Source organism: Lissotriton vulgaris, chromosome 12 (genome assembly GCF_964263255.1).
Source record: "Lissotriton vulgaris chromosome 12, aLisVul1.2, whole genome shotgun sequence".
Lineage (NCBI taxonomy): Eukaryota > Metazoa > Chordata > Amphibia > Caudata > Salamandridae > Lissotriton > Lissotriton vulgaris.
Genome location: NC_141700.1, coordinates 279,971,330 through 279,995,551, shown reverse-complemented (window position 1 = coordinate 279,995,551; position 24,222 = coordinate 279,971,330). Strand labels below are relative to the sequence as shown.

The 24,222-nt window shown below is 51.9% G+C and overlaps 1 protein-coding gene and 1 non-coding gene across 3 annotated transcripts in view; both read left to right on the top strand.

Moving 5' to 3' along the window:
• The window catches only part of LOC147673963 (NACHT, LRR and PYD domains-containing protein 12-like), a 658,153-nt gene that overhangs the window by 291,926 nt on the left and 342,005 nt on the right, over positions 1–24,222 (top strand). For both annotated transcript variants that reach the window (XM_086945051.1, XM_086945052.1), the window contains exon 4: positions 11,988–12,165. In XM_086945051.1, the coding sequence (XP_086801177.1) occupies positions 11,988–12,165 (178 nt within the window). The remainder of the gene's footprint in view (positions 1–11,987; positions 12,166–24,222) is intronic.
• LOC147673964 (U6 spliceosomal RNA) lies at positions 672–774 on the top strand. Its single transcript, XR_015303259.1, has one exon. It is a non-coding gene; the product is annotated as a U6 spliceosomal RNA (small nuclear RNA).

Below are 24,222 nucleotides of genomic sequence, written 5' to 3'. Positions count from 1 at the left end.
CCCTGTCGGGACGGGTGGTTCCTCTCGGCCTCGTCTTTTTCATGGGCTTCACGTCAGGCGGTGTCTGTCCTCCGTCGGCCCCATGCTCTAGGTGCGGTGGTCCCTTCGGGTCCTGTCTCGGGCTTGTACGCCTTCGGGGGTCGTATGCCTGGTCCCGGTACTTCCCTCTGGTTCGTCCAGGGGGCTAGGGGGCGTTTGGGGGTCGTTGGGATCTCCTGCTGTCGCGCGGCTCCTCGTGCTTCGGAGGTTGCTGGCGGTCCTCCTGGCCTGCCATCTTTTGCACCGGTGATTCAGGGTCCCCATGTTTTGGTCGGGTCGGTCGACCCGTTGGTGTAGGTGTCGCCGGTCATGTCCCTTCGGGCTGTCTTTCCCCCGGGGTCCGACTGGCTGGGGGCGGTTCGACTGGGTCGGATCTAGCCTTCTTTGCCTGGTCTCGCCCTGACCCCGGTGGTGTTTCGGCGCCTGGGGCCTCGACTCGGTCTGCCACCGGTGGCCCTGTTCACAGTGGGGGTCTCGGCCCTCCTGCCCAGATTCTACACTCTCCTCCCGGGTCCTTGTGGTTGCCCGGTCTGTCGCTTGACCTTTCGGTCTGCGGTTCACGTTTCCCCCGTGCCCTCTGATCTCACGGTTCCTCTGCGGGATTCGCTTGGGCAGAGCCGGGGTGCTCCTGGGCGCTCGCTTCGGCAGCGCATGGACTTCTGTTGGAACGATACAGGATGAGTGGCTTGGCCCCTGCGCATTGACTCGCAACTTCGGGGGGCGTTCCAGTTTGTGGTTCCCGGCGAGGCCGCCGCCCCTGGTACCCGCTCCTTTTGCGAGCTGGCGGTTCGAGCCTACTGGCCGAACAGGGTTCTTCTCGTTCCAGGGTTGGGTCCCCCGCACCCGGTGTCGGGGTTGAGCCGGCCCTTTCTGCTGGCCTGCCTCCATCTGCAGGCCTGATTCTTGAGCGGTTGTCGCTGCTTGCTCGGGGTTGTTCTTCTGGGGCGGTGGTTTTGCTGCTGGGCTCCCACTAGTTTTCCACTTTCTCTCAAAGGACAAAAAGTCAAGGAGAAATCCCTGGGATATGTTTGTTAGCCCGTAGTATCTATACCCATACAGTTACACCATAGCACCTGGATCACAAGTTACTATAGATCACTGTTAAACGGGGAGAGATTTGTATAATGATTCCCACAAAGAAAAATATTTGTTAACAATCTGGTTTTTTTATTAAAATAAAGAGATAGTTTACAATTAAAATACACACATTTAAAATTTCAAAGGAACTTTCCCTGAAAAGTAAAAATTAATCAGCAAAATATCAGTGAACAATATGAGACAATAAAGCATATAAGTACATTCACATTACATTGCATATCATAGACACACTAGCTAGAAATGACATGTACACTACTACACACATGCGACAAGAATACATGTACATCCAGTGTGTTTAAGCTTAAAGTGGATTCTCCCGTATAGAAATGCGTCGACGCGTTTCGGTGCTATGCACTTGATAATGTGGCACCTTCCTCAGGACTTCTTAGTAGGGGTTTTCCGTACAAGAAAGACTTCACTCTCCCTGTATGAGGGGCAAAATAATATCATATCAGAGTCTGTTTTCCCTGGTGTCGCATGTGTGTAGTAGTGTACATGTCATTTCTAGCTAGTGGATCTGGAAATCTATAGTGGTAAAAATATCTAAGTGCCACCGTTTTAAAAGGGGTCTTTTTTGCTTTATTCCATGTATTGTCTTTGGTAACAAAATCTTTGTGTCTATGATATGCAATGTAATGTGAATGTACTGATTGCTGATGCTGATTAATTTTTACTTTTCAGGGAAAGTTCCTTTGAAATTTTAAATGTGTGTATTTTTATTGTAAACTATCTCTTTATTTTAATAAAAAAACCAGATTGTTAACAAATATTTTTCTTTGTGGGAATCATTATACAAATCTCTCCCCGTTTAACAGTGATCTATAGTAACTTGTGATCCAGGTGCTATGGTGTAACTGTATGGGTATAGATACTACGGGCTAACAAACATATCCCAGGGATTTCTCCTTGACTTTTTGTCCTTTGTGCCCTGTTCCCTGGCGACAGTGGGGTAACCTCTCTTTTGAAATCTTCCACTTTCTCTTACTGTGCCTGGCGATGGGCTTCCCTCTGGCTTTGGTGCGGTCGGCTTGGTGCTGACCGCGCCTCCGTGGACCCCTTGCGAGTCTTGGATTCCTGGCTGAGGGGTTTTCCTTGGGCGTGGCCACATCTTCCCGGTGGGCCCGAGGGGCTGCTTTGCGGGCCTTCCGCAGTCCGGTGTTCGACGGGCTGGTTTCCCTGGTGGCTCGCTTGGCTCCGGAGTTTGTTTTCTCCGTCACCCTCGGACGCTCTGCCTGTCTCCCCCGTGGGTTCTCTCTCTCGTTCTACGAGCTCTTCAGGATCCGCCCTTTGTGCCCCTGGCCTCGGTGGCTTTGCGGTTCCTCACCTTTTAGGTGGTTTTGTTCCTGGTGGCAGTGTTGTCTGCTGGGCGGATGGGCGTGCGGGGGTCGTGCCTCCGCTCCCCTCCCTTCTTGCGGGTTTTGCCGGTCAGGTTGTTCCTCCGGCTTGTCCCCCGTTTCCTTCCCGGGGTTCCTTCCCTGGTGTCCCGGGCTCGGGTGGTGTCTTTACCGCCTTTCCATGCCGACAAGGTTCCTCTCTTGTCCGTGCTGGTTGGCCGGTGTGCGGTTTTTGTGTTCTCTTGACCGCACGTCTTCCCTTTCCCGGTGGGATGGCCTGTTTGTGTCTTTTGGGTCCGGTTCGTTCGGGCCACTAGCCCTCCCTTTCCGCCTTGGTTCGCTGGCTTACACAGGCTATCATCCTTTCCTACGCTTCGCTGGGTTCGGTGGATCCGGCGGGGGTCCAGGGTCGGTCCCCGGGGTGTGGCTCTGTGCCCTGGGCCCCATTCATGGGTGTCTCCTCTGTGGGGATGTGTCAGGCGTCGACGTGGTCGTCCCCCACCTTGTTCATGGGTCACTATCAGTCCCGGGGGGGACTTCGCTGGGGCCGTTCTGAGTGCAGGAGCTGCGACTCCTGGTTGGCCTACTTTTCCTTTCTGTCTTGATTTCAGGTTTCCTGTGATCCCTGTTTTCTTTTCATTTATTCTACTTCAACCTTGGGTTGGTTTCTCTGCATCACCGTGTGGTGTTGTTCTTATGGTGGTCAATGAAGCCTTGTTGGCTTGGGTATTTGCTCACTATGTAAATCATGTGGCGAGGAAGACTAACGAGGAGGTAATGCCCCGGTTACTTACCGGTAATCTTCATTACTCCGAGTATAGTCTTCCTCGCCACATGAGTTCCCTCCCCCCCTCCCTGTCTGGCTATCGGCTTCATTGTTTGCTTGGTAGATCAGGCTGTTGGTTGGGCCGGCCCGCCTCTTATAGAGGTCAGGTGGGACTGGTCGGCCATGTTGGGAGGGGTGGGAGGCTTTTTTTTGCTTTGGAGGGTTCTGTCGTGGAGCTGATGCTCACTATGTAAATCATGTGGCGAGGAAGACTATACTCGGAGTAATGAAGATTACCGGTAAGTAACCGGGGCATTACCTACTAATCATTATATACCTTCAAAATTACATGATTTCTCTAAATACGTACGAAATACTAATCAATCCTGTAAATGGCATTACAATTTCATTCTACAGATTTTCATATGATGATATATAAACTTCGTCTTAATATGCGCAAAGTTCACCCAAACATTTAATATATGCTAGTGCAGTTCACACATGAATATGATGCACCATACAAATTTAAGAGCGTTAGGCGCTCTATGACCTACTCAAAGAGAAACTAAATGGGAGCATCATTTGTGATTTAAAAATGGGGGTAAAAAGACCATTACACACTTTAAGTACACCGAGGCCTTCCCCTGTCTCATCATTGCCGGACCTCACGGAGGTCTGACTGAGCAAACTCGGAGAAAAACGACCATCTGGAAGGGGCTGAGAGGCAGGTGTGTACCTGGGCCCCTTGGAGGCCCCAGTGGGCAGGCCCGGTGCTGCCTTCGACTGTCTCAGAATCCACACGGAGGTCCGACTGACCCTCTCCCTACTAATCCGGAGGAGAATTACCTCCTTTTCTTGTAATCTGGGCACACAAGATGACAGAGGGGACCCAAGGCGTAAATGGGCCCGACCTCCTGGAGCCCTCACTGGGATCGGGGAGGCAAATGAGCCCTCATCGAGACTTCCAGGGAAGCCCCGCCATCTGGTCACCCCATTGGAAAGCATTGCATGTGACCAGATGGCCGATGGGAAAGGCGCGACCATATAGCTGGGCTCGAAAGGGAAGCCATCTGGTCGCCCTGTGCCCCAAATAAAGAGTGAGCGGGTGCCAGGGCATGGGGAGCAGGAGGGGAGACCCAGGGCCCCAGCCATGAAGGCTACGAGGGAGACCCAACGGGCCCTACAACCCGGGGCCTGCGGACACTTTGAGAAGCAGGGGAGGCCTGCACAGGAGCGACTGACCCCCATCCTGGGCGTTTGGCAGAGCGGCAGGCCGGAGGACGGGGCTCAGGGTCGGAGCACCTGACCCAGGGCCCGGTGGGGCCCCAGGACCCAGCCAGGGCTCCCGGGCCCAGAGGCAGAGGGCAAGCCTCCACGGGCCCCCATCCCGGGCACTGTGCCACACGGCAGGACCGAGGACACAGCCTGGGGTGGGGAGGCCACCCTCCCTAGGGCCCTCAGGGGCCCCGTCTGGACCTCCTGTACCCAGCCAAGCAAGGGGAGGCTCCCCAGGCACAACGGAACCCCATCCGGGCCTTTGGCAGAGAGGCAGGCTTGGGGACAGGGCCCAGGGTGGGAGCACCTGACCCAGGGCCCGGCAGGGCCCCTGGACCCAGCCAGGGCTCCCCAGCACAGATGCACAGGGAAAGCCTCCCCGGGCACGCTGGACCCTGTCCCAAGCACCCTGCCACGTGGCAGGACCGAGGACGGAGCCCGGGGTGGGGAGGCCGCACGCCCCGGGCCCCTGAACCCAGCTGAGCAGGGGGGCTCCCTGGGCACGATGGAACCTGGTCCTGTCCCTTTGGTGGGACAGCAGGCCAGGGGACGGGCTCAGGGCTGGAGCACCCAACCTAGGGCCCGGCAGGGCCCCTTGACCCAGCCAGGGCTCCCAGGCCTGGAGGTGCAGGGGAAGCCTCCCCGGGCCGCAGGACCCCATCCCTAGCACCCTGCCACATGGCAGGACCAAGGGTGGAGCCCGGAGTGGGGAAACTGCCCTCCTCGGGGCCCCTGGGAGCTGGTGAACCCAGCCGAGCAGGGGGAGGCTTCCCAGGCATGACGGAATCCCGTCCCGGGCCTTTGGCAGGCCTGCAGGCCTGGAGGACAGGGCCCAGGGCTGGAGCACCCGACCCAGGGGCCTGCAGGGCCCCTGTACCCACCCGGTGCTACCGGGCCCGGAGGCAAAGGGGAAGCCCCCACGGGCCCGGGGGACCCTGTCCCGGGCACCCTGCCTTGCAGCAGGAGCAAGGACGGAGCCCAGAGTGAGATAGGTGCCCTCTTCGGGCCCCTGGAGCCCCTGAACCGAGTCAAGCAGGGGAAAGCCGCAGGTCCCAATCCGGAGCAGCCTACCACGCGGCACGCCCGGGGACAGACCCAGGGCTTGGGCCACATCCTGGCCCGTCCAGCTGCTGGCTGAGGACCGCTAGGCTGAGAGGGGTCCCAGAGTACCCTGGTAATCCGAAGGAAGGCTACCCCTCTTTCTGGGAACCTGTGCGCACCGACAGACTCAGGGGACCCTAGGCCCGGACATGCCCGACCTCCTAGAGTCCTGGCTTGGATCACGGAGGCGAATGAGCCCCCATCTGGACTTCCAGGGTGGCCCGGCCATCTGGTCGCCCCATTGGAAAGCATGGCGTGCGACCAGATTGCCTGGACGAAGGGACGTCCATCTGCCTGCTCGAGCCTTCACCGGGGGGCTCCCGCCTGCCCTTGCAGGGTTCGGGGATGCAATTCCCATGGGCTCGGAGACCCCGGCTGGGCCTCAGGCACCAGTAGGCCTACAGGTGCTCTCGGGATACGGACCCCTGGGGGAGGACTGCCCGGCACCAATGGAGTCCATTCTGGGCACTTTGCCATGGCGCGGTCCGGTTGGAGGGAGCCCCGGAGGGTTGGGAGGTGTCGTCCGAGCCCATCCCATCTGGTCCCTGGCTGAGAACCACCAACCCAGGAGGGGTGTCCCAGCATACCCTGCCCCTAGTAATCCAGAGGAAGGCTACCCCTATTTCTGGGAACCCTTGTGCACGAGAGACTCAGGGGACCCTAGGCCCGGACGTGTCCCACCTCCTGGAGCCCTGGCTGGGATCAGAGATGCGAATGAGCCCCCAACGGGATTTCCAGGGCGGCCCGGATAGCTGGTCGCCCCATTGGAAAGCATTGCGTGCGACCAAATGGCTGAGGGGAAAGCTGAGACCAGATGGCCGGGACCGAAAGGTCTCCCATCTGCCCGCCCAAGCCTTCGGGGTAGGGCTCTCGCCTGCCCACGCAGGGCTCTGGGGCTTTGCGTCCAGGGGTGGGCTTGGGGACCCCGGCTGGGCCTCAGGCACGGGAGGAAGACCGGAGCTCTCAGGCCCAGACGCCTGGGGGAGGACTGCCTGGCACCCATGCAGCCCGTCAATGGCACTTTGACACGCAGTGGGCCGGAGGAGGGAGCTCCCGGATGGTCCCCGGCAAAGACCCGCCAACCCAGGAGGGGTGTTCCATAATACCCTGCCCCTAGTTATCCGGAGGAAGTCTACCACTCTTTCTGGCAACCTGTGCTCACCGAGAGACTCAGGGGACCCTAGGACCAGACATGCCCGACCTCCTGGAGCCCTGGCTGGGATCAGGGAGGCGAATGAGCCCCCATTGGGACTTCCAGGGTGGCCCGGCCATCTGGTCACCCCATTGGAAAGCATTGCGTGCGACCAGATGGCCGAGGGGAAAGGTGCGACCAGATGGCCGGAACCGAAAGAACTCCCATCTGCCTGCCCCGAGCCTTCACAGTAGTGCTCCAGCCTGTCCACGCAGGGCTCTGGGGCTCCGCTTCCCAGGGGGGCTTGGGGACCCTGGCTTGGCCTCAGGGACGGTGAGGACCACTGGGGCCCTGGGCACCGGACGCCCAGGGGGGGACTGTCCAGGACTCATGGAGCCCGTCCGGGGCACTTTGATACGCCATGGGCCGGAGGAGGGAGCCCCTGGACGGAGGGGAGGTGCTGTCTGAGCATAGCCCATCTGGTTTCCTGCAAAGAAATGCCAGCACACCCCGCCCATAGTAATCCGGAGGAAGGCTACCCCTCTTTCTGGGAACCCTTGCGCACTGCGAGACTCAGGGGACCCTAGGCCCTGACATGCCCAACCTTCTGGAGCCCTACCTGGGATCAGGGAGGCTAATGAGCCCTCATCGGGACTTCCAGGATGGCCCGGCCATCTGGTAGCCCCATTGGAAAGCATTGCGTGCAACCAGATGGCCGAGGGGAAAGCTGCGACCGGATGGCCGGGACCGAAAGGACTCCCATTTGCCCACCCAGAGCCTTCGTGGTAGGGCTCCTGCCGGCCTCAGGCTCGGGAGGACCACCGGGGATCCCGGACCTGGACGCCCAGGGGACGACTCTCCAGGACCCATGGAGCCCGTCCCCGGCACTTTGAAACGCCGGGCACCGAAGGAGGGAGCCCCAGGACTGATGGGAGGTGTTGTCCGGGCATAGCCCATCTGGTGCCTGGCAAAGAACCGCCAGCCCAGGAGGGTTGTTCTGGCATACCCTGCCCCTACTAATCTGGAGGAAGGCTACCCCTCTTTCTGGGAACCTGTGCGCACCGAGTGACGGAGGGGACCATGGGCGTGGAGGCTCCCGACCTCCTGGAGCCCTGGCAGGGATCCGCGAGGCAAATGAGCCCTCATTGGGACTTCCAGGGCAGCCCGGCCATCTGGTCGCCCCAATGGAAAGCATTGCGTGCAACCAGATGGCCAAGGGGATAGGTGCGACCAGATGTCCGGGACCGAAAGGGCCCCCATCTGCCCAAGCCAAGCCATAGCGGTAGGGCTCCCGCCTGCGCTTGCAGGGCTCCGGGGCTCTGCACCATGGACCCTTGTCACGGGCAGATGGACACTTTGCAGGCTGCAGGACGGGGGCTCCCACACCCAAGGCCCTGACTGAAACCCAGGCCCTGGTGCCGGTCCCTGCTTCTCAACCCAACCAGGCCGGGGAGATTGGGGAGCCTGCCCGGGCACAAGGGACCCCTGTCCCTGGCACACGGCCCATCAGTACGTGCACTAGTTTTCCACCATTTTTTTTCCCATAATTCCGCATAGAGGCCTTACGCCAATTCTGCCCAGCCCTAGTAAATTATGAGTGCAAAACTTACAGTTTACAACCAATCGTAAATAGGAAATGATCTTAACATAAGAATACTGAAACACTCACTCAGATTAGCGAATACATATTTGTGAAGTAGTAAACATTGAGTTAGCAAAAAGGCAAATCGATAATATTTCATTTGACTCACTATATTAAGAAATCTATAAGAAATAATATTTTGACCATACTGATTCATCGTTTTAGCTGTTGCAAACTAGTTTGCTACTGATCTGTGACTCTCTAAGCTTTTCAACATAGGCTTTTCATTATCTGTCAAATCAATAGCAAGGAATTGGGTAACATTTTTGCTTGAATAAGCAGTGAAGTATAGACCGTGATAAAAGTTGCCACCTGTGTCATGTTATTGTATTCTTTAATGCAATTTTTAAAAGGTGCAAGTATGTTGGAAATGTAGGAAACGTTTCAGTATTGTTTATGTTTAGATAATAGAGCAATTCTAGTATTGTTTATGTTTAGATAATAGAGCATTTGCTAGTAAAAATTATTTACATCCGTCGTTCTTAACCTATGATCTGCGGAGCCCTGTAATCCCGCAAAGTCTACACGGGGATCCGTGGATGCTTAGGAAATTCACTAATATTAGCAGATTAATAAAGTGTATATAACTAGAAAAACAAATTGTGAAATGAAAAATGTTAAAACCCTCTGTAAATGTTAAGATATTTGAAATTAGAGGCTAAAACTTAAACTAGTGCCCTCAGATTATTTATTTACAGTAGCAGTGCAAAAGTGAGACAGAATATAGTATGGATGATAACTAGCCTCAACTGATTAATACAATCTCTATACTTCCCATTAAAATTAAAACATTTTTTTTTTTTTAAATGTTTGGGCGAATTAAATAAAATATTTCATTAGTGTATTTATTTGATTTGAGGTGTTTCTTTATTCTTTGTGTATTGTTTAGTGCCTTAAATCAACAAAAATGCTTAGGCTTGGGTTCCCAACTTCTAATATTGACTCAATGGGAATACGCAGATTTCAATAATTATTCTTCGTTGGTCCCAGTTTCCTGTAATTATCCATAAACGTTAAAAGGTTAAGAACCACACTCTCACGTTATAAAACTCAGTGTAAAACCTTTTCTAATCATTTGTATTACATGATGATAATATTATGCATTTCATGTGTCTGTTTCATATAATTATATTTAAATTAACTTATTATCAGCCATATGTACGACGAAGATTAATTAAATTGAAACAAATGTCAGTTCAGGTCTTGTATATTAACATTAAAGCACAGATTCCAAAGAAAGAAAATTACAGCAATTTATACACAATACCAGTTTATAATATCAATTTTCATATATAATCAGTTATAGAAAGTTAATTCCAATAACATATATTCATATCTCTAGTCATGTCAAGCGCAATTCCTTTAGCTTTGTGAATTAACAAGTTAGTGCACATGTGCATACCTTATTCTCTGGTAACATTTAGGGCACCATTACGATGGCAGTCCGACAAGCGTCCATCGACCATAGTTTCTGGCACAGACCCTCTGACAAGGAATCGGCGGTCCTAACAGCCCAATTAGGATATGGCCGCTGTGCAGGCAGTCATAAACATCCCTGTTTCTATTGGGGCTTGTGCTGCGACCCGGAAAAGGGCTGCAACACAACTTGCGATAGAAAGAGAGATGTTTACAAACATCCATGCACCGTGTGCCAGGCACTATGTGGTGCCTGGCACACAGTGCATGGATGTTTGGTGGGCACCATATGTGCCCACCTGACCCCTTAGCTGGTGCCCACAAGGGACGGGGACCCTGCTAGGGACCTCCAAAGTCCCTTTCCATCTGCCTTTCCATGGCTGTCAGACCGCCTTGTAGAGGCGGAGGGAAAATGGACATTGTAATCCCTGTGGGTGCCTCCATTTTAGGAATTATGGTCCAACCAATGCTGCGATGGGCTCTTTGAGCCTGTGGGAGATGCCTGACAGGGAGAGAGCAGGAAAGCACCATATTTACACACATATGGAATTATACTGCTCTCTCCCTAGCACTCACGCAGAATGATGCTGCCTAGCACCATGCACACACCTGTGCACTTTAGTGAAAGGGTGTGTGCATAAGGTCTAGCAAAGGTTTTCTACAGAAAGAGTAACATTCATCTATGTCTATCTAAATTTTTTATCTTTTTCCACTCCAGATGTGTGCTGTGCAGTACAGTACACGTCCATATTGGGAACAATTAGGAGAAATATATGCAGTTCTCCTATTAATTCCTGTTTCTAAGTGGCTTTATTGTTTGGGCACAAGACCCTGTCTGCTGTTAGTAGATAGGGTTTTGAGTCAAAAAACAATGGTGGCTGCATGGGAATGCCCATGTATCACCCATGGAACGCACCCTTGATACAAAGTAACACTTTGCGCTGCTTTATGTTACTTTCACACAACTTTATATGCTGGATTGCGTTACTTTTGTGATGAAGAACCAGCGCAAAATGTTTGTAAATTTAGGCCATGTTGACCACATGGCAAACTATGCTTTCAAATACTTCAAAATACTTTATTCAGTTTTTGAAACCATAAAGTACATGCATCAGGACATAACACAGTAACAGCATCCGCTTTTACATACATCTGCCACTCTGGCGGTTGCTCTGAGTTCAGTAAGATTCCTACCAGGCAGGCAGGGATCTCACTAGCGATCAGCCTGTTCATTCTTTTCATTCCTATATTCCGTTTCTGGTAGATGACGTTAGCTAATGCTTCTTATACTGTTCTGCTTGAGGGGTTACTTTTGATGATTTACTTAGCCTGAGTAAAGCCAAACAGAAAGAGGACGGAAATGGAACATCTGTTAAATAGTTGGAAGATAAAGGGGAAAATCTGCAAAAACAATTGGTGAATAGGGTGGGTTTTCCAGGGTGAAGAATTCGTGCTGATTATTGGTAATCCTGCCCAGCTAATTCCTTTAGCTCTGTCAATTACAGTTGTAAGACTGCAGTAAAATGCATAGCTACATATGTCACATTGAAAACTAAAAACCCCATCCAACATTAGTGATTGCCCCTATAATGGTCTGCCATGGAAATATAATGAAAATTGCTGAAAAAAGCCAAGCGCCAGAGAAAGTACTGGGATGAGCAGTAACAATATTAATTTAGTGACTCCTCTTTAGAGGTGCGATTGCTCCTCTTGTCCATGTTGGCAGAAATGTTACTGGCGAAACTGCATAGCTGGAAATTCTTCAGTGGATGCAGCTCTTTGGCTGTAAATTGAGCAGCAATCGAAATCTCACCAACAGATTTACCACTAACCCGTCGCAATTGTGGACGTCTAAATATGTGCCCACATTCTAAGGTGCAAAATCCTTCCCGATTGCAGGATTCAAAACGGATGGTAATATAAAAATAACAGTTTGGCAAGAATCAGCTGGCAGACTGCTCCATCATACTTTCCTTACGGAGGAAGAAATTAGACCGGCTAGTACTAGTTTTTGAGCCGTTCACATGTTCAATATTTAATTTCTTAGCATGTTTTAGGAAACCTGGAAAGGATTCGGTGAAAATCTTGCAAAGTTCTTTCAGCATCTTTATTCTACCACGCGTACTGTGCTATTACTGACACATGCATTTATTCTAAAACCCTTGAATCTGTTTTCTATTTTAGATTTACAAGAACTTGGACAAACAATGCGACTCCTCAACTGCGGCATCCATTCTAGTAGAAGATTTATTTGAGCAAAATGGACCCACTGTGGTCAAGATGTGGGTTAGTTTATATGCTCTGCAAAGAATGTACTCCCACCCCAATCTTCTGGGAATGCTGGATGAAATTATCGAGAATGGTAAGTTTTGTAAACTGCAATGCTACATAATCCAAATACACAACAGGAATTTGCAACGCCAATGAGACTGGTGTTTAACTGAAAGTGCATGGACGCCTAACCTAGTATTCACTCATCTATCCATGCACTCACTCACTCGTCCTTGTACTCATGCATCTAGAAATCCACCTATTGCCTCATTCTCACACTCACCCAGCTTCAATATCATACACAGAAACTCACCATTCAGTGAATATGCACTTTTAATTATCAGCCAGAACTTTAGAAGGCTAGTTTGTGAGGGATGTGAGTGTGCTTCCAGTGGTGCACGACTGCTACAAGGTGATAAATGTGAGAGTACTGTTATTTTCAGTGCTGGGATGCCTATGGGTAGCCATGCACTCTACAAGTGCTAATAATAATAATAAGTAGTGCATGACAGCTAACCTGGGAGGGTGTGAGACAGTTTCTGGGAATTTGGTATGGATAGTCTTCAGGGCCGGAGCCTGAGAGTCCTGTTGTTAGTGTTTTCATCTGTCGAGAATCAATCAATCAGGATTTATACAGTGCTGCTAATCACCCGATAGAGTATCCAGGTGCTTGCAGGTACCCAAAAGGGTCATTCGAACAACCAGGCCTTGAGGACCCTGTGGGGGGTGGCTGTTCCAGATCTTTGCTGCGATGTAGTAGAAAGAGCGTACTCTACTTCTGCTTTGGTAAATGCAGAGAGTGTGGGCAAGTGATAGGGAGGCGGAGAGTAGTCTTCTTGACAGTTGGTGGAAGTTCAGGCAGTGGTTAATCTAGATGGGTCCTTGTTTGTGCAGAGCCTTGCGTGCATGAGTCAACAGCTTCAATTGGCATCTTTTCTGTATGGGGAGCCAGTGGAGTTGTAAAATACAAAGTGTCAGAGGGTCTGAGGTAACATGAATAAGAAGACTAACTGTGCCTCTTTAGAAGATTTAATAACCAAATAGTGAAAAAAACTAGGGTCACCCTAACATTAACCCCAACAGATGGTCATATGAGGATGCCCATCAGTCACCACACGGAACCGCCCTTCATCATTTGGGTTCCTTCTAAGACCATTGATGGTGTTATCTCCTATGTTGCTCATGGAGAGCTAAGATTATAACCGCCCTCTCATGGACAATGAGATTAACGTGGTCTTACTTCTCAACTGAGAGGATGTTTAAGAGAAGGGGACTGATGTCGTAGTGCAAAAATGGTGAAAAAATAAGAAAAGTGTTCAAATTATAAGTAACAATAAGTTATTTCCTTTTGATGACTATCAATAAATTAGCATAAAAAAGTTGAAAACTTGGCACTTAAGAAGACGTCCCCATGACTGTGCCTTCATAAATGTTATCTTTCATCTTGGATTTTACAATTGAAACCAAGAATGTATTAACTAGGATAAGAATGCTGTGCTTCCTCAATTAGATTACTGTCTAATAACTCTATGTTTTCGCTACTCCTAGAAACTCTCCATCTTGGAATGGTGAAAGTTCCGATACAGACATCTAGTGGACACAGGTGATCCCAGTATCGGTTTTTGATATTTATAATTTATTGTTACTTATAATTTGAACACTTTTTTCTTTAATGCACATTGATTCGTAGTAGCAAGTAAGTGTATAGTGGTCCTGATGAAAGCAATGACAACATAAGTCATATATTGCAGGAACATGTTGACCCTAGAATACCTTAGATGATCCAAGTTGGATTATCCATGTCTACTTTTTTAACATTGGAAAAGCGGGTAGCGACAGAATAAAGTCACGTTCAGCACCCTCCTATCCAATTTTACTTCACACACTCTTTTCTTATTTTTTCACCATTTTTGCACTACGACATCAGTCCCCTTCTCTTAAACATCCTCTCCGTTGAGAAGTAAGACCATGTTAATCTCATTGTCCATGAGAGGGCGGTTATAATCTTAGCTCTCCATGAGCAACATAGGAGATAACACCATCAGTGGTCTTAGAAGGAACCCAAATGATGAAGGGCGGTTCCGTGTGGTGACTGATGGGCATCCTCATATGACCATCTGTTGGGGTTAATGTTAGGGTGACCCTAGTTTTTTTCACTATTTGGTTATTAAATCTTCTGGAGAGGCACAGTTAGTCTTCTTATTCATGTTACCTCAGACCCTCTGACACTTTGTGTTTTACAAGTTCTGTTGTGGCCGTATCAGAGTGTGGTCTCTAAAAATCCCTTTTGACCCTCTTCCAATATATGTTGTTGTTGAGCCAGTGGAGTTGCCTGAGGTGGGATGTGATGTGGGTTTGTCGGGGGAGATTGAGGATGAGTCTTGCTGCAGTGGTATGGTTTGAAGTCTCTGTAGGTGGTGAGTGGTGATTCCTATGAAAGGTGTATTGCCCTAGCCCAGTCGGCTGGTGATGAGGGCCTGTGTCACGATGCATCTCCTGTACAGGTGTAGACATTTGAAGTTCTTATGTAGCATGTGCAGAGTGAGGAAGCAGGCAGAGGAGATGATGTTGATCTGTGGTTTCATAGTGAGCATGTTATCAATGATGATGCCAAGGTCTCTGGCAAATTTGGCAGGTGTTAGTGTGGGTTCCAGGTCTGCTGGCCACCAGGAGTCATTCCATGGGTAGCTGTTGTTGCCAAAGATCAGTACTTCCAAATTGTCCATATTCAGCTTCAGGCAGGTGTTCTTCACCCAGTCGTTGATGCTAGTCATGCATCTGTGGAAGTTGGTCCTGGTGGTGGTAGGATCGTTGGTGAGTGAGAGGATGAGCTGGGTGTTGTCTACGTACAATATTAGTCCACAGTCCCCCGTATCCGAAGAGCGACCTCCGGCGGCAGATCGTTCTCCCACCTCGCCGCCAAGACCTGGAACACCCTCCTCACCCACCTACGGCAGACCCAAGACCTGTTGACCTTCAGAAGACTCCCCAAGACCTGGCTTTTAGAGCAGTAGCAGCACCCCCCAGCACCTTGAGACCCTCACGGGTAGGTAGCGCGCTTTATAAATGAAATGATTGATTGATTGAATATTATGTTGAGACGATGAGATATGATGATGTTGGCCAGTAGGGTTATATATGCGTTGAAGAGGGTGGGGCTGAGTGGTAAGCTCTGGGGACACAGCAGACGATATCCTTAAGTTCGGAGGGCATAGGTGGTAGTCACACCCTCTGAGTTCTTCAGTGAGGAAGGAGGTGATCCATCTGAGCGTGTTCCCTTGGATGCCGAAGTGGTGGAGTCTTGTGGTCAGCTAGCGGTGGGATACAGTGTCGAAATTTGCTGAGAGGTCACGGATTATCAGAGCTACTGTTTCTTCTTGCTCGAGGAGGATTTAAATTTTATCTGTGGCTTTGATCAGGGTGGTCTCAGTGTTGTGATTGCTTTGAAAGCCAGATTGGGAGGCGTTGAGCAGCTGGTTCTGCTCCAGGTGCATTGTGAGTTGCTTGTTAATAGTCTGGTCCAGTACATTGGCTGGGAAGCGGAGCAAGGAGATTGGCCAGGAGTTTTGAGTTCACTGGGGTCAGCTGAGGGTTTTTTGAGTAGAGGTCTGGCTTTGGCGTGTTTCCAGGCATCGGGAAATGTTGCAGTGATGATTGAGTTTTGTGCAGGGTGGTGAGACCCTGGCTGAGCGTTTGATTTCTGAGGTTGAAGATGTGGTGTGGGCATGGATTTTATGATGGAGGTGGTTAGGTGGTTCCAGATGGTCAGTCTGTGGTTCGTGTTAGTTGATGTGGGGGTGCATCTGTTGAGGAAGTCCATAGTTGTAGGTTGGGGTTCAAAGTTTCTGTATATGATTGCGATCTTGTCATGAAAGAAATTGTTGAGACTGTTGTATAGCTCTTGTGAGGGTATGATGTTGTTTTCGCTGGCCGCCGGGTTGGAAAGTTCCTTAACCATGTTGGAAGGTTCCTTGCTGTTGTTACTGCTGGTTTCAATGCCTGTAGCAAGAGGTGGACCCTGGTCTCAGGCCTACGCTCTCCCCACAGCTCCACTTCACCTACGTCGCAGCTGAGCCCTTCTGCCCCCTCCGGAGAGGTGTTTGAAACCGCTATTGGCACACTCCTCTGTGTGTGCTCTGCCTGATTCCATCCTTGTTGTGCCCATATTTGCTAATTGCTGGTACTATCTGCGTTTTATTTTATTTCTTTACCTCATTGTCATTGTTAGTTCAGCATTGTTCACTTTCAGCGTTGTTTTTCCCATTCTTGTGCCCGTCTCCCCCCGCTCCCTTCCCGCCCTACTGCCCCTGCAGCCCTGCCCCCCTGCACACACCAGCCCCCCGCCTCCCAGCTGCATCCCTCCCCCTCCCCAATTTAATGGCGGGTGCTGTGGTGGAGCACGAGTAAGACCTCTGACCCTGGTCTCGGGCCTAATCTCTCCCCACAGCTCCACTCCACCTGCATCGCCGCTGAGCTCTCCTGCCCCATTTGGAGAGGGGTTCGAAACCACTATCAGCACACTCCTCTGTGTGTGCTCGGCCTGATTCCATCCTTGCTGCACCCGTAATTGCTAATTGCTGGTACTGTCTGTGTTTTATTTTATTTCTTTTCCTCAGTGTTTTTACCTCATTGTCGTTGTTAGTTCAGCGTTGTTCACTTCCAGCGTTGTTTTTCCCATTCTTGTGCCCGTCTCTCCCCGTTCCCGTCCCGGCGCTGCTGCCCCTGCAGCCCCGTCCCCTGCATACGCCTGCTCCCTACCTCCCAGCTGCCGTCCCTCCCCCCTCCCCCTCCCCCTCCCCTACTTAATGGCGACCTCTGCACAGTTGTGCCGCTTGCGCGCCTAAGGCAAGCCCGTCTGTGCCCGTCCATGACCCAACCAGGACCAAGGACCCTGCACCTCGACTCCCCTTTACAACACAACTGCCCTCCACGTGCTTAATACCCGAAGATGCGAAGACTATTAACATGCCTCACCTAACACGACGCACAGCCAGTTCTCCTGCCTCCACTGCTGCCAGACCTTCACCACCATCCCGGCCTCCAACTCCACCAACGCCAGCACCGGCAACACCCTAAGATGCATCCTCCTCAACGTGCACTCCATGCACAAACATGCAGTGGAAATCTGGAACCTACTTGACTCTCTCCCGCCCGACATCATCTTCTTCACAAAGACATGGACCAATGCCTCCACCGCCCGACATCAACACTGCCATCTTGGACGGCTACAAGATACAGAGGAAGGACTTCCGCAACCTCCCAGGAGGGAGCCTCACCATCACCCACAAGAGCACCCTCCGACTCACCACCTCCAGCAAAACCTTCCCCTCCGCCGAACACCTGCGCTTCCAGATCCAGGCCAGCCCTAATGCCACAGTCCAAGGAACCCCCGGCCCCTGGACACCCTTCACCGCCACCATCACTGAGTTCATTGCACCCCATGCCATCGCATCAATGTACTACATACTCATTGGAGACCTCAACTTCCATCTCGACAACCCCAGCGACCCCAACTCCACCTTCCTTCATGAGAAACCTTGCCAAGATCGGACTCAAACAACTCGTCACCACGCCGACCCACAGAGCAGGACACAGCCTCAACCCCATCTTTGCTGCAGGAAACAGTGTTCACTTCAGCCACACAATGCAACTGCCATGCACCGACCACCACTGCGTGAACTTCGCCATTGACAAACCCAAAGCACACAAACCAGCCCCACGTCCACCACAAAGGAACTGGAGCAAGATTACCGATGAGCAAATCAACTCCACCCTCACCCGAGACAACCACACCAGGGCATCCAATGCAAACATCGCAGCCAAAGGACTACAAAACTGAGTCTCAAACTGCGCAGACGAGTTTGCCCCTCTATGCAACCCTGACAGACATCGCCCCAGAAAAGCGCCTGGGTCACCACCGATCTCCAAGAGGCCAGGCGCACCTGCAGACGCCTGGAGAACAACTGGGGAAACACCAAGACAACCGAAAACTACTCCACCTACAAGGACGCCATGACGGACTACCACAACCAAATCAGAAACACCAAGAGGGACTTCATCCACAACAAAATCCTCGCCAACGCCACCAGCTCCAAGGAACTCCTTAGAGTTATTCAGGAATTCACCAACCCACGCAGCAAAACACCAGACATCACCCTGTCCCAAGACATTTGTGACAAGCTTGGAATCTACTTCCAACTCAAGATTTAAACCTTCTATGACAACTTCACAGACCATCCACCAGATTCCAGAGTCACCCCCGCCCCCCAAAGAGAACAGCCAGCCCACCATCTCCGACTGGACACCGATCATGACCGAAGACACCGCCTCGACCATGAAAGGCATCCACTCGGAGGCCCCCACCGACCCCTGTCCTCCTCACATCTACCACAGAGCTGCGAGCGCCATCGAACCCAAACTGCAACACACCTTCAATAACACCTTCAAAACAGGCACTTTCCCAGATGACTGGAAGCGTGCAGAAGTCAGGCCTCTGCTCAAGAAGCCCACAGCTGACGTCACCGGCCTCAAGAACTACAGCCCATATCGCTCTTCCCCTACGCAGCCAAAGTTGCAGAGAAAACAGTCAACAGGGAACTGACATGATTCATCGAAAAGAACTCCATTCTCGACCCGTCCCAATCCGGATTCCGAAGCAACCACAGCCCGAGACCGTCCTACTCGCCGTCACCGATGACATCTGCACACTCCTGGGCCAAGGCCACTCCGCATCCCTCATCCTACTCGACCTGTCAGCAGCCTTCGACACTGTCTCCCATCACACACAAGTCGACAGACTACACAACGCAGGCATCCAAGGAACAGCCCTGAACTGGATCTGATTGTTCCTCAACCGGAAGAAGCCAAAAAATCAGACTACCACCCTTCCTCTCCGACCCCACGAAAATCACTTGCGGAATCCCACAGGGGTTGTTGCTGGGCCGACAATCTTCAACATCTACATGGCCCCACTCGCAGCCATCGTCCGTCAACATGGCCTCAACATCATATCCTACATCGACAACACCCAGCTCATCCTCTCCCTCACCAGTAACCCCACCACCGCCAAACTCAACTTCCAGAAAGGGAAGCAAGACTTCACAGTCTGGATGACCAACAGCTGCCTGAAGCTCAGCGCAGAGAAGACAGAAGTCCTCGTCCTTGGAAACACCCCTTCAACATGGGACAACACCTGGTGGCCGGCCTCCCTCGGAATCCCCCCTAACCACGAAGACCATGTCAAAAACCTCTGCATCATACTCGACGCATCACTCACCATGACCCGACAGATCAATGCCGTCACTTCTAGCTGCTTCAACAACCTCAGCATCCTTCGCAACACCTTCAAATGGATCCCCCCTAATTCCAGGAAGACCATCACCCACGCACTCATCACCAGCACACTGGACTATTGAAACACACTCTATGCCTGCATCAACAAGTCCCTACTCTGAAAACTTCAGACAATACAGAACACCGCCGCCAGACAGGTCCTCGGCATCCCCCGGCATGAACACAATAGCCAACATCTACGAAGACTACACTGGCTCCCATGGAGAAAAGAGTCACCTTCAAAATCCTCACTCACGCCTACAAATGCCTACACAACAACAGACCCAAAAACCTCAACAACAGAATCAACTTTCATTTACCTAAAAGAAACGTCTGATCTTCCAACCTCGCACTGACTGAAACCCCTTGCATCCACAGAGCCAGAGCAGGCGGAAGATCCTTCTCTCCCATTGCGGCCAATACCTGGAACAAGCTACCGGCAGACATCAGATGCGCCCCCGACCTGAACACCTTCAGGAAGGCTCTCAAGACCTGGCTTTTCGGCTAACAGATCTGTGGATACCCCCACCCCCAGCGCCTTGAGGCCCTCACAGTGAGTAGCACGCTTACAATTCCCCTGATTGATTGAGGGCGGTCTTGAAGGCTGGCCTGTCGGAGGTGTACTTGCTGGTGCAACATGTCCTCTCCAGCTGTTTGCAGTCAGATTTTGCTGATCTGAGCTTTTTGGTGTGCCAGCTGGCTGTTTTTTTCGAGGATCTTCTCTGATTGTTGCTCTTGATGGGGACAATGTGGTTGGTGCAGTTGGTGATCCAAGCATTGAAGTTCTGTAGTAGGGGATCTCTGTGTATAGTCATAATCTAGTGAATCGTCCCGCCCATGTGCGTGGACCCCGGCAATCAAAAATAATCTCTTAAATTGTCAAAAAATGCAGAACTGCAAGACACTTAAGAGAAAATTAAAGACAAATAATGCAGCCTATACACACAGGCTACACTGTCCAGTACTTCAACTAGAAATTCCACCAAAAAAACCACACACAACACTGCCTGCCTAGTTTCTTCCATAGAGAAACTTGCCTCTACCAGTAAAAAGCCTCTGGAATGATAGAGATGAAGGCATGGACAGACAAGCCCCATAGGCTGCCATTATGTGGCTTACAATAGGATACTGTGCCTTTAAGAACTTTCTCCCAGTATCCCAGAATGCACAGCAGGTCCCTTTTACTTTCAGTTCTTTTTTCCGGCTCCTACTAACAGGACCCTGGCATTGAGCTCTCCCCTTTTTCAAGGGTTTATTGGATTTTGTTCACTTTTTTGCTAAAAAGTGTTTGAGCTTTATATTCCTTGGTGCTTTTCTTCTCTCCTGTGTGTTTGTTCAGGCTTTTAGGGCTCTAAAATGCCTGCTCTTTTCGACAAATGCCCAGTCTGTGGGAGGAAGAAGGCCAAGAGTGATCCACATGATGTCTGCATTATCCGTCTCCCTGAGGCACATGCCCTGAAGACTGCGACATCTGCCAGCACCTTTCAGCAAGGACCCTGAGGGAAAGGCTGAAGATTAGGCTTCACGGCCTTGAAGAGAGATGACTGCAGGCTGCAGGTGGGTCTGGGCAGGCTGGGAAGGTTCTCTCTGCCTCTGCTGAGGCCTCTGGGGGGCTCCGCAGAGGCAGGAAGACCAGCAAGCGGTCCCAGTCTACGCCGGCGTTGATTGCCTCGACGACGGCGTCGAGAGGGATGACGACGGTGTGTTCCCCTTCTCCCCGGGGCTCTGGGTTGAGAAGGCGTGAGAGATCGACGTCGAGGGGCCTGGTTCGGCCGCCGTCGAACCCACCGTCGACGGTGTCTTCATCGTCGTCGACGACGGCGTCGAGCCATCGATGTCGAGGGAGGACAGACAGACGAGGGGATCTTCGACGTCGAAGGCCTCGAGGAAGAGGACTGCGTCGAGGAAGAGTCGCCGCTCGTCGTCGAGAAGAGATTGGTTGACGTCGCGGATGCGGCGTTCGACGTCGCGGAGGCGACGTTCGACGCCTGAGTCGCGGAAGCGACATCCGACACCGGAACAACGTCGTTCGGAGTCGAGGAGAAAGAGGTCAGCGTCGAGGAGTCGGTCGCACACCCCGAAGCGGCGCAAAAGAGATTCTGGCGCCAGAAGTCATGCTGGGTCTGATGGAGGATGCCGGAGGCGGCGATCACGTACTGGAGGGGCTGATTCGCAGTCCCCTCCTCCGAAGAGGTCACCGGGCTCAGTGTACTCAGTGGTATATACACCACCCCCGCCAAAGTCTCCGTCTCCTCCTCCTCCTATACCGAAGGAGAATCCTCCCGTCAACCCTCCTCTACCATCAGGACAGCCACCTCCATCGCTTCCACCGCATGGGCCCGCCCCTCGGTCGGTGATACCCCCGGTCCCTCCACTGAGATCGGCGTCGCTACCGCCTCTTCCTACTCCGCCTAAGGGGATTCCAAAACCCCATCCCCTAAGGGGACTCCAAAGCCCCGTCCCCAGGATAAGCCACGGAAGACACCCCCAAAGAAACCTGCGGAGCGCCCACAGACCGGGAGATCATGCTCTCGTTCCCGGAGGAGGGAGCGATCGCGTAACAGGTCGTCCACGCGGTCGAGACATCGCCATAGAAGGCACAGATCTCGCTCACGCACGAGGTCTTCAGGAACCAGGGACTTCTCTCCGACGCTGTCGGGATCACCGGATACAAGGGTGTCCCCGGTTGATGACTTAGTGGCCTTCCATGATGTCCTTCTGCGAGGCGCTGCCAAATTGGGCATATCCTTGACGGTGCCCATGCCTAAGACGTCCGTCATCTTCGAGACACTGCACCAGAAACACCTGTCTCGTCCACTACTACTTTGGTACCGGGCCTGGAGGAACCGGCCAAGGACCTTTTCCTCACCCCTGCGGTGACTAAGGCGGCTCCATCGAGATTGCAGAAAAAGTACTGGGCTCCCGATTCGGACCCAGCTTTTCTACGGGTGGATCCTCCTCCGGATTCAGTGATTGTGACGGCGGCCCGCAAACAGCATGCCACCACCCCATCGTCCACAGTCCCCCCGGACAAAGAATCTAAGCGGATAGATTCAGCGGGAAGGAAGATGTGTGGAACATCAGCGACCTCTATGAAGGCTGCGAGTGCCACAGCTCTGTTGGGTCGCTACGACCGCTCCCTATGGGAGTCTCTTCAGCAGTTTGCAGAACACTTGCCTCGCGAAAAGAGGGAGGATTTCCAGGAAGTGCTGAATGAGGGGATGCTGGTAGCTAATCAAATTATCAGCGCTGTGGCAGATTCATCCCTATTAGCGGCACATGGCTTTTGCCATGGAATTAACCAGAGACGACACGCCTGGCTGCGCCTTACGTCACTAAAACCAGACGCTCAACAGAGGGTGGCCAACCTTCCATTTTCTGGCGAAACCCTCTTTGGGAAACATGCGGATGACTAAATGGCCTGCATGAAGGCGGAGGCTGAGACACTCACGGCTGTGGGTCTGGAGAAGCCTAAAGAAACGAAGAAATCGTAACGCGGTTCGGTGGACAGGGCAGAGGACGTGGCCAAGCTTCGGGACAGTCGCAACAACAACAACAGTTCCGTAAGCCGTTCCAGAAGCGCCAGAAGGGCAGAGGAGGCCAGCAGTCCGCTCCAGCGGCCAAGGGCCAGGCCGGCTCTAGGCCCTAGGAACCTACTTCCCCCGGATCTGTTACCCACTCCGGTAGGGGGAAGCATTCAATTTTTTCTGGCAGAGTGGAGAAAAATTACTCAGGACAAGTGGGTGCTGAATATTGTTTGCAATGGATACAGTCTTCGGTTCACCAGCCCTCCTCCATCCATCCCTCCGGTCAGTTCGCAGTACCAACTGCAAGAACTGCAGGCGGAGGCAGATATCCTGCTAAGGAAAAGGGCGATAGAAGACGTACCTCTGTCTCAGAGAGGAAGAGGTCTCTACTCCCGGTTCTTTCTGGTTCGCAAGAAGGACAAGAACGAGTTCAGGCCCATTCTGGACTTGCGACAGGCAAACAGATGGATTCGCAGGGAAAGGTTTCGCATGCTGTTGTTTCATCAGATTTATCCTCAGTTGCAAAAACTGAGTACTTCCCTGGTAGAATTCTGGCAGCGGAAAATCAATCTAAGGAAATATTCGCCACGGTACATGAGCTCGCTGCCTCCGACAGGGTGATTTCTAAAATCCCTCCGTCTCAATCACTCTGTAATTCCCTTAACTCCTTCTTTATTGAGAAGGTAGCTCTCATTAAGGCCAACATCCCTCCCACACTCCTGACACCGTCCACCGTTCACCCGCTCCCCGCTGCTCCACTTCTCACTCAGCTTCCCCCTCTGACACGAGAAACCCTCCTCCCCTTACTGGTCCGGGTAAAATCGGGTTCACCCCAGGACATCGGCCCGGCTTTTGCCCTGAAAGAGATCTTTTCCACCTGTTACTCCCCTCCACTTACATTAATTAACCACTCCCTTAAAACTGGCATCGTTCCTAACGCCCATAAATCAGCAGTTATCATTCCGATCCTGAAAAAGGCAGGTGCCGATCCATCTCTGCCCGCTAACTATCGTCCCATTTCCCTTCTCCCTTACTTGGCGAAGGTCTCAGAGGCTCATGTTACCGGGACTCTGAGTTCCTTTGTGGAGTCTACTGGCCGCCTTTCCTCATGTCAGGCAGGTTTTCGCCTGCTGCACTCAACCGAGAAGGTGGTAGTCTCGGTGATGGACAAACTGAGGGAGGGCATTGACATCTGCCTCCCCCAGGCCCTGGTCCTCTTAGATCTGTCCGCCGTGTTCGACACGGTGGATCATGACATTCTGTTGACCCGTGTCGAGGCGGCGGGCATT